Genomic DNA, 10548 nt, shown 5'->3' on the forward strand with positions numbered 1-10548 from the left:
GCTCACTTCAGTCGGTAATTAGATGCATCATGTCTGACCGGTTGCATGAACCGCGAGTTCGATTTTAATCCGGTCATATGAACACACTTCAGTTAGTAATTAGATGGATCATGAGTTCGGCTCGAACTAAAACTCTCACGGGCGGATCATGAGTAGCTCGTGCCCTCCCGCTTAAAAAGTTCTGTACGATTTCCTAATACTTATTCCCTTTCTGATTACCACAAGTTTTATGCTGAAACAACCTTTTCATTTTTGGAAAAAGAAGACTGAAATTTCTGAATAAGAAGTTGTTATCACTTAGTCATCTCGGCAATAACATCGCAACAATAAATTGTGCATGTCTGTATTTGGAATAATAATGAGCAACACTGTAGGGTTTTTCGCAAATCAAAAGGGAATTAATCGGTGTGCAGTGCAAAGACTATTATGGCCAACCAGAGCCTATGCAAGTATCCCTTTCACCAGTAACGATACGAATTGCAATTTGGAGCCTATGGGAGTCGATCACGCCCGTCAAATCCCCAACCCCTCCCCCATCTTCCTGATGAATCCTGACACGAACAATCGAACAACCACGGCCACGCTAAATTGGAATCACAAATTTATAATAAATCTCCTGTGAATGATCATTCCTTATGTGACACATCCGACAAAGTATATCGATTTAACCCGTGTTTATAGCGAAAAAAATAAAAGGAAAGACGAGGAAAAAAAATAGAGAGGGAGGGAGGAGGAAAGGTGCAAGAAGAAAACACCACAAAGAAGAAGCTCCAAAGTTTGAGGACGCACGCTTCGCTGGGGACGTACAGGTGTAGTGGTAAGGCGGCGGCCGGAGGCCGGCGAGACGAGGCTAGCATCGATCACAGCTTGACGACCTCCGGGATGTCGACGGGGTAGCGGTGGATGCAGTCGTCCCACGGGCCGCCGGTGGGCGCCTTGACGGTGCGGAGGCACTTCCAGACGGCGCTGTTGCACTTGAAGCCGCTGCCGAAGCCGATCTGCCAGACGCGGTCGCCGCGGCGCATGCGCCCCTTGGCCTCGATGTAGGCGAGCTCGTACCAGAGGGAGCTGCTGGAGGTGTTGCCGAACCTGTGGAGCGTCATGCGGGACGCCTCCACGTGCTGCGCGGACAGGTCCAGGTTCTTCTGCAGCTCGTCGATGACGGCGCGGCCCCCGGCGTGGATGCAGAAGTGCTCGAACGCCAGCTTGAAGTCCGGGATGTACGGCTTCCACTTCTTGTTGATGAGCTTGCGCCCGACGAGGCGGAAGAAGAAGAGCAGCTGCTCCGACATGGGAAGCACCAGCGGGCCGATGGTCGTGATGTTGGACTTGAGCGCGTCGCCGGCGATGGCCATCAGCTCCTTGGACAGCGAGATCCCCGAGTGCCCCTGCTCGTCCTCCTCCTCGTACACGCACCGGTACGCGCGGTCGTCGGCTCCCTTGTGTGTACGGACGACGTGCATCAGCCTGTACTTGGCCCGCCTCGCCTCCCTCCTCCTGTTCGACAGCAGGATCGCCGCCGCGCCCATCCGGAACAAGCAGTTGGGCAGCATCATGTCCCGCCGGGTGCCCCAGTAGAAGTTGGGCGTGATGATCTCCGTCGACACCACCAGCGCGTTCGAGTTGGGATGCACCTGCGCGCGTCAGTCCATGTCGCACGTCAATGATTTTGATCTAGTTAGTTAAACAGTAGCAACACCAAAGAAGTGGCCGGAGAGCCAGTGATTAATCACCTGGAGCATGTCGCGGGCGAGGTCGAGGGAGATGAGTCCCGCGCTGCAGCCCATGCCGGAGAGGTTGAAGCTACGGATGTTGCTACGGAGCTTGTACTTATTGATGATCATGGCGGAGAGCGACGGGGTCGGGGAGAAGAGACTGCAGTTGACGACGAGGATGTCGATGTCCTTGGGCTTGAGGCCGGTGCGGCGGACGAGGTCGTCGATGGCGGAGAAGATGACGAGCTGCGCCTCGGCGCGCGACGCCTCCATGCTGGGGTTGGGCGGGATGTAGTGGTTGGCCGGCGGGAGGCAGGTCTCCTCCCCGAGCCCTGACCGCTCGAGGATCCTCGTCTGGAACCGCACGCTCTTCTCGTCGTCGGTGATGAGGCGCGTGTGCTCCATGAAGGTGGCGAACGGCACCCGGCAGCTGGGCGGCGGCTTGTAGCAGGAGTAGTCGACGAGGTACACCGGCCTGGGGCGCGACATGAAGTACACCGTCCCCACGAACACGACGAGGAACGCCGAGCAGAGGATGTGCACGAGGTCCAGCTGCAGCGACCGCCACAGCGACAGCAGCTCCCCGGGCCCCATCCTCGCCAGCTCCAGCGCCGTCGCCGCCATCACCGGCACCAGCAGCAGCGTCAGGAAGTGGTTCACCAGGTACTGATACCCCAGCTTCACGTACTTCAGCTTCACCGACCCCGAGTACCCCGCCCCGGCCGCCGCCGCCGCCACGCCCCCCGGCATCGTCCCTAGCTACCACACACTCTCCCCTCCTCTCGTTGAACGCTCGCACGCCGCGTGCTACGTACGAGTTTTGCCGTGCGCGCCGCTCGCTCGCTAGCTGGTTGGCCGTGGGAGCCCGAGCGGTGCAAAAGAAAGCGCGGTGCGATGCGATGCGGTGCGGTGCGATGCGAGGCGAGGCGGATGAGTCGTGGTGGTGTGTTTGTTGGTGGATGGTGCTGCCGGGTGCCCGGCTGGAGTCTAATATAGGGGGAGGGCGGCACGCATCATCGCACGGTGAGTAATTGATAAATCAGGGGCGGATGGGGGTAGTTTAAAGAGGCCGGTCTACCGCCACCAACCGGAAGCGTTGGCTGCCTTATTAGATTTCTACATCATGCATGGGGACGGGACGACACACACAGGTTCTCTTCTTCTTCCTTCCTTCCTTCCTTGTTGTTTAAGTGCCAACTCCTAGTGACGGTTAACGGCTTAAACCCCTGCGTTAACTTGGGTGTCATACTGTCATCAGTATATGATTGCTATAGGCAGTAGTATCTTACTGCCTCCTAGCCTGTGGGGAGGACCATTTCCAGTGGGAGTGACACCTCTGTTCTGCAGCCATTACCGGGGGAAATAATAGTGTTGTTTATAACTTCACACTAGTGAGACAGATACAGTGTTGCTTTGCGTCTGGATCCAGGTGAGTATGTTCACGCGAGTTTAGTCATGGTACATTGGGCATAAATCTCATATGTTGTTATTTCCTCGGTTTAAGATTATAAGTCATTTTAATTTTTATCAAAGTCAAACTCCTCCAATAATTTTACAAAATATAGTAATATTTATAACCCAAGACACATATATTATGAAAATATATTTAATTATAGATTTAATGAAACTAATTTGATGTTGTATATGTTACTATATCTATCTATAAATTTGGTTAAATTTGGAATAGTTTGACTTTAACCAAAATCAAAACAGCTTATAACTTAAAACGGAGAGAGTAGCTGCTAATGTGGCCCATCTAAATTTGCAAATGATTGTAACGAGCCAATAAGTAATAGTTAATGTCCAAGTGTCCAAAGCACAGCCGAGTTAGTTCAACTGTTGTGTATTCGATCCTTGAGGCCTTGACCCGTCGAAGAAACTGTTGGCACACTTTTGGTCAACACCTGATTTCAGTCCAAAAATCAAGTAGTACTAGTCCCGAGTAAACTTATCTATGAAAATTGGTCTTGTTTTCCTTTTGCTCGCTTTCGAGATTAGAGATGCAATGGTAGATCAGGATGAGAGGGTAAATTTCCCTCCGGAAGTACGGCAAGACAGATAATGGCCGGGACTGAATCGGGCTCCCTTGCATCTGCACCGTACAGGGCCGTGTGTTCCGCAATGGCATCAGTTTCAGGACTGCATGTGCAAATTACTCCTCTGTTGGTACCCTCTGCTTGTACAATTAAGGCACTGTTGTTGCAGGTTGGCTACCCATCATGAAACTACAAGATGAACACTCGAGTCCAAGTCTTGCAAATCCACTTGTAATCTTGTAAACTAAACAGTTCTACTACTTTTGATGGCTCTATACCTCTGTGGGCTATAGCGTAGTCCTCCAAAATAGTGCTCTTTAAATGTACTATGACTCTGATTCGATCGGATCGACTTCGTCAGTGACTCAGTGTGCATTTACAAGCCCTGTCACTTGGCAAGCAGCTCTAGCTGGATAAATAGTAGGAGTTGTATACTCTTTTCTTTTGGAAGATCGTAGACAGTATTACTATTACTCTTTGGATGGCCACATCTAGAAGTGCCTGATATGGCAATGCTATACCCCTTGAATCTTGATATGAGTAGTATAGTACAGAGTATATTTTTTCTTATGAAGCCCCGGTTCATAAATTCATATACAGTGCTGCTGATGACAGAGCAGTGATAACTGATGACAGAATAATAGCTTGTATGTGCAGACAGCTTCTGAGCTTGTAAGAAAGGCGTTAATTGCGAATGCAGTGATCTGCGAAGCAGTAGTGCAACTGTGCAAGTGGTGAAATCTCTCTAAAAATGGGTATGATTGCCTCCAGTTGTCCCGGAGCAAATGACAGTATGCGCGGTGCTTTGACTGCAGCAGCATTAACGTAGTGTGCAGTGTGCAGGGATCCAATAATTCGAAACAGGATCGGGAAGCATCAAGCATCGTCGTGTACAAGTACGACCCAAGAGGCCATCCTGCTTCAGCTTTGCCGCCCAATGGCTGAAATTTTAGCCTGTGTTGGTCGCTGAGAGTCGATCTGTCCGTGACTCCTAAGAAACAGAAAACCACGTCCTCGTCCGGCTCTCGTGCAACGAATGAACTGCAGCCGAAGCAGCTGTCGTCTCCGTGTGAAGGGCTGCAAGGACGATCGATTGGGCCGACACGGGTTGGAGTTGGGGGTTGGGTCGGGGGTAGAAAGCTTGGCAAAACGCACCGCGTCTGCTCGTCACCGGCCAATGAAACTCCCCATTAATAAAAGCTAGCTGCACCTGCACCCATTACAACCGCCGTGTCGCAGGTGCAAGTGCAATCCTGTGTTGGTTCACGTCTCTGATTGTTTCGCACAAGCGAGCCGTCTCGTCTTGGACCCGTCCTCCTGTACCACGACGAAAGCTTCAGATCGGCAATCTTCATGGGACAGTTGTGTAAACCTAGCTTATTCTACCTGTTCTCGTCACACACACATTAATGTGTGCATCTGCTTATTAAAATGATTTTGACCTGTCCATTGAACCAATCTGTATTCGGTTTGACAGATGCCACTACCTGCAAAGAAAAACGCTTGCCAAGTTAATGCTCTAACTGTACGTCCTCTCTAGCGAGTGGTTCTGATTGCTGGGTTCTTTACTCCTGAAAAGTTAGTTTAACTATAATCAGTTACAAATGAAACATGTCATCTGAAACAGGGTTTCCCATGTTCTGTTTTTTATATCGATAAATCACTCTTCTCGAGACAAAGAGCCATATCTCTTTACTTCTATTTATATTTATAAGCCAAAATTTAAATTATCAACATTAATTTTGAAAATAGATTTGAGTTTTTTTCATTATATATATATATATATATATATATATATAAGCGATCTAAAAGTTAAAGTTGAAAAATAAACTTCCGTAAAAAAAACCCATAAATCAACTCCAAATTTAATGTTGAAAATTCAAATTTTGGTTTACAAGCACGAGCAAAAAGAGGGGTGAACATTGTTAAATTTTTAGCATAGGTTTGACTATTTGTTTTATTCAAAAACATATATAATTATTATTTATTTTGTTGTTCTTGGATTTATTACCAAATATATTTTAATTATAATCTAATTGTTTACATATTTGTATGACTTTTCTAAATAATTCGAATAGTCAAAGAATATGACAAAAAAATCAACTATATAATCTATTTTAAAATACAGAGGGACTACTGTCTATTTTAACATTGCATGCCACACATCAAATTTCGAGTTGTCTTTAATTAGTACAGTGTGTGTATAAAGAGACTGAGACAAGCAACCATCTCAACTATCACTACTCCTACCCTAAGCACTGACACATGTCCCTAGGAGACATATGTCCCTAGGAGTTTACTGTAGAACGGATATCGGTTTTTTACAACCACGACAAATATATAGTAAATAGTTGTATCATTCGTATGAGATTTAATTATATTTTTAGTTTCTACTAAATAAGAGTAGAAATATGTATGGATGTATTTCTGCACCTTAAACGTAAAATAGTAAGTACACTTGGTAGTAGCATTTGATTAGGAGATTTTTCAATTTGAATTTGAACTCAAGAAAATTAGGACTTTTGAGAGGAGAATTTTAATGGTTTTTAGGATTTGAATGAGGAAATCTTCAAGAAAGATTTTAGAGTAATTTTGAATTGCAAAATTGAAATTTTGATTTTAAAATTTGAGGTATTTATGGTTGAAATGGAATTGGTTTCATATAGAAGGAGATAGACATTAGGATTGCTAAATTCGAGTCTTGAGAATTAGGGTTTTAATGGGAGGAAATCAAGATTTTGGCACTAGTGATGGCAACAGGGCGAATTTGCTTGGAACAGACTCGGCCCGGCCTCGACAAAACTTGTGAGGCAAAATTTCGCCCTGGCCCGGACCCTTGACCATGGACCCGCATTGCACGTCGTCACCGCGCCACTGTCCCCTTGCGTGTCACGTCGCCCTGCGAGCCGCTGGTCGTGCTTCCACCGCGTCGCACCATTGCCTGCTGACCGCGCTCGTGTTGCCCATGTCGCTTGCCTGCCGGCTACTGCAGTGCCGCGTCGCCTGTCTGCCGGCCTCTACTAGATGGCCAGAGAGAGGGACTAAGGAGAGACAAGGAGAAAGGATGAGAGGGGGAGGGAGAGGTTGAGAGGGTTTTAGAATTTTATTTATATATAGATAGGTGAATTGGGCTTAGGCCTAGAATTTACTGTATCCTAGCTTCCTATGGTCTAATACACCTCCTCCGGGGCCATGTGGTTGTACACCCGCCCCTGCCCAAAACTGGGGCCCCGACCCCGAATCCTCGTGGGTAGAGAGTACACCCCAGCCCCGCAGAGGAAATTGTCATCCCTATTTGGCACTTAGATCGTTAGACCCACACAAAGAATCAGGATTTTCACAATTATGATTTTATTAAAATAATTTTTAATGACTTGAAAAATTAGGGCGTTACAAATAGTGCAAGGCGAAAGAAATCTATTATGTTTAGCTTATTCAACTATGATGCAACAACCTATGTGTTGAGATGCAGTCGGTGGCTAGCAACGAAATGATACGTAGAACTTGGCTCAATGTGGCGTCTATTTGACTCGAGATTGGATTCACTTCCCTTCTAAGAGGCTTTGTATTTCTACTGGATAGATCCATTTCTTTAAGTCCTCTATGCTCAAACTCTAATTTTACCTTAGCAGAATTGGTTTTCTTATATAGTCGTACACACTTCCATCTTTTAGACATCTGTCTGTATTCGGATATGTATACAGTATTCCTAGACATACTCATCTACATGAAGTATTCCACTGCTCATTTATTTATAGAATCAAAGTTACGCCGTTGGATAGTAGTTTTAAGGATGATTGTTTGGCTTTATCAGAGAAAAAGCCAAATAGTATATTTAAAAACAAAAAATAATTGATGAATAAAAACGTTTATATATGTAATCTTAGCAAGCTAAAAGCAAATGCAGAAAAATAAACTACGATAAAAAACTTCAAAATCAACTCCAAATTTAAAATTAAAAACTTAAATTCTGATTTATAAGCATAAGCTGAAGCTAAAAGATATGTGCATAAGTATGCATGGGATTGCTTGTGTAAAGGCAAGGAATTTTCACTGTCCCTGTATGCGCAGAGACATATAATACCCCTATACCGTTATGTCCCGGTAGCATGCCACTCTTATCTACGCTTTCCACCAGGTCAATTATGTTTGAACTTTAATTTTAGAGTTTTTTTATCATCTTTAAAAAATTATCTCAAGGCGTCATTCTTTCTCGTGTAAAAAGTGTGGTATCTTGAGGTCGCATCACGGTACGCCATAAGAGGCTTCACTTTGCGCCAGATTACGTCCTGAAAGCCGAGCATAACCTTTTAAGACATGAGAGGGGCCTTATGAGATTCCTTGAATTTCAGTTAGTTTTCACCTTTTCGATCGGAGGTTCAGACATGCATCAGCATGATGACAAAATTGTTTTTACACATGTCTTAACGTAAGATAAGTTTGCATTAACGTAAGAAGTAAACAATGAACACCTTACACGCTGACTAGGACGTTTGTACATTAGCTTCATGCTCATATCCAGTGATAGCCAATTAGCCATAAAAGTTCAGACCCTTTGTACCTGACTGAGTGACTGGTCAAAGTTTCGGCAGTTTGCTGTTTTGCGTGCAAATTAGGCAGCAAAGGCGTATCCAACTATCCCTCGGGCTGTAGTTTAGTGCCAAATAGCTGCGAGCGTTTTTTTTTTCAAGAAATGAATTAATATCTGCCCCCTGCATCTAAACCGGATGAACGCTGCCAAGCTGCGAGCATACGATTTTGTTACCTTCTCCCGCCTCCGTCCTATAAGCAGTATGATTTTTATACTGACTGTATGTTTTATTTTAAAAGTTTTATGATTTGTATTTTTATTTGATGTTAGATGATAAAATATGAATGGTACTTTACGTGTGACTATTTTTTTAAAAATTAAATAAAATAAACGGTCAAACGTTGGACAAAGAAATCCACAAATACAATTAAATTGGGATAAGGTAATATTGTGCAAGCCTAGCACCCTCATATTTTTGTTATGTTTATGTTTATGCTTATAAACCAAAATTTAATTTTTTATTCTTAAGTTTTGAATTGATTTTGAGGTTTTTATCATTCTTTATTTTTTTATTTTTGTTTTTAGATCGTTGAGAACATGTCTATAAAAATTTAATTCATAAATTATTTTTTAAGCAAATGCATCGTTTGACTTTTTTCCTTAAAAAATCAAACAATAGCCCCCTAGATGTGATTTACATTGCTAAGGACTTTGCACACACGCTTCTTTTCTAAAAGCGCTATGCATACACTATAGCATATGGCTTGTGGCTTGCACAATACTACGGAACTATTACCCTACTGTATATGCAATTTGGGTCGTAGTTGAGCGTTGGTAAGGCTGGTCGTTTTCTGAACTTCGCCGTCACCTACAATCCATGTACAGTTTCGTGGTCAGATAGAGATCACCGCGACAAAAAACGCCTACAATTGCATATCAATCGTGTTGACATCGAGTGACACACGAATTCACGGAAGGCCAATCCTACGTCTAAAATTTGGTGGACAGACAGACGCGCATGGTTTTATTAGCTTCAGTATTCAGGCAGTCCATCCCCAACTCCCAACCGAAGAAGGCCCCAGCCGCAGCCAGTCAGCTGAGAGCTTAATCGTAATTAACTAAAGAAACATTTGGAGTACGTTGCCATCCTCCGTTGCGTACAAGAAAAAAAAGGGATCGATTCCAACCATGATAGCCACTGCTGCTGCTTGATGGACAACACAGCCTCTGGGACTTGAAATCTTGACGCATATACACGACTAGAGATAGATAGAGAATGTTGTACTCCACACATTACATTAGTTGATTAAACATATAATGACTTGGTCTTTTCGTTCGGAAAGAATACACGGCTATATATTGGTCCATGGATCATCATGTCAAGCGCATCCATCAGCTCGTTGCAGATTTCCGGAGTTAGAGCCAACCGCCTCACCCAACCGTTTTCCTAACCGGTCATTAAGATTTCAATAATCACGTGTTGGTGAGCCGAACCAGATGGTGCCCCGCCCGTACTACGCCATCAGGCCAACCCAAATCCATCGCCGTGTATCGTAGCGCCAGTAAGTAACGTGTTGTGCAACTTGTGCCGTACACGGGCTTACGCATGTAAACGCATCGCGATTGACGGTGGAAATGGTAAGCTCGTTTTCACGTACGCCTCGCCTGCATCCCGCACTGCTTCGTATGGGGGCTTTTACAGTTTTGGTAACATCCGTATATGGAGGCCCATTTAGATGCTCTGTTTTGCACCTTAATCAGACAGCCCGCTCCACCGAATTATAATCCATTCTACCTATAAAGTTAATACCTAAAGCTAAATTATGGTTGAGCCACGACATATATAAATCTCAGTCGTTGGATCTAATATAGACGCTTAGTAATCACTAAGTGTAGTTGATGCTAATTCTCTCTTCTATCATGAAGCCACATCATCTCATTTATTTTTATCCTTAGAATGATATATTAATGGTGTAAATTGTATCTTTTTATATCACCTTAATTATTTTTAGTCTTTGGATGACTCATCAAGAGTGTAAATTGCATTTCTTCCCCCAAAAGACACACCATATAACCTAATCATTTATAACCTATGGACAAATTGATAAAGGTACAAAAATATATGAATACATGAAAAAATCGTATAGTAGTCGAGACAAAATTTAGAACTCATATCTACTATATTATCCCACAATTTTCTCATAGCAACACGCAGGTATCCATCTAGTATAACAAAAGATAAAAATACTACAGAATTACTACACTC

General features: G+C 44.3%; 1 protein-coding gene across 1 annotated transcript; it reads right to left on the reverse strand.

The window, feature by feature from the left end:
• Positions 1-604: 604 nt before the first annotated feature.
• On the reverse strand, positions 605-2668 carry LOC102706088 (3-ketoacyl-CoA synthase 6-like). The gene is made up of 2 exons (XM_040521956.1): positions 1734-2668; positions 605-1634 (listed from the first exon to the last, which is right to left on the reverse strand). The coding sequence occupies exons 1-2, from the start codon at positions 2463-2465 to the stop codon at positions 861-863; spliced, it is 1506 nt and encodes a 501-aa protein (XP_040377890.1). The 5' UTR covers positions 2466-2668; the 3' UTR covers positions 605-860.
• Positions 2669-10548: the final 7880 nt, after the last annotated feature.

The sequence above is a fragment of the Oryza brachyantha genome, chromosome 3, assembly GCF_000231095.2.
Source record: "Oryza brachyantha chromosome 3, ObraRS2, whole genome shotgun sequence".
In the NCBI taxonomy this organism is placed as follows: Eukaryota; Viridiplantae; Streptophyta; class Magnoliopsida; order Poales; family Poaceae; genus Oryza; species Oryza brachyantha.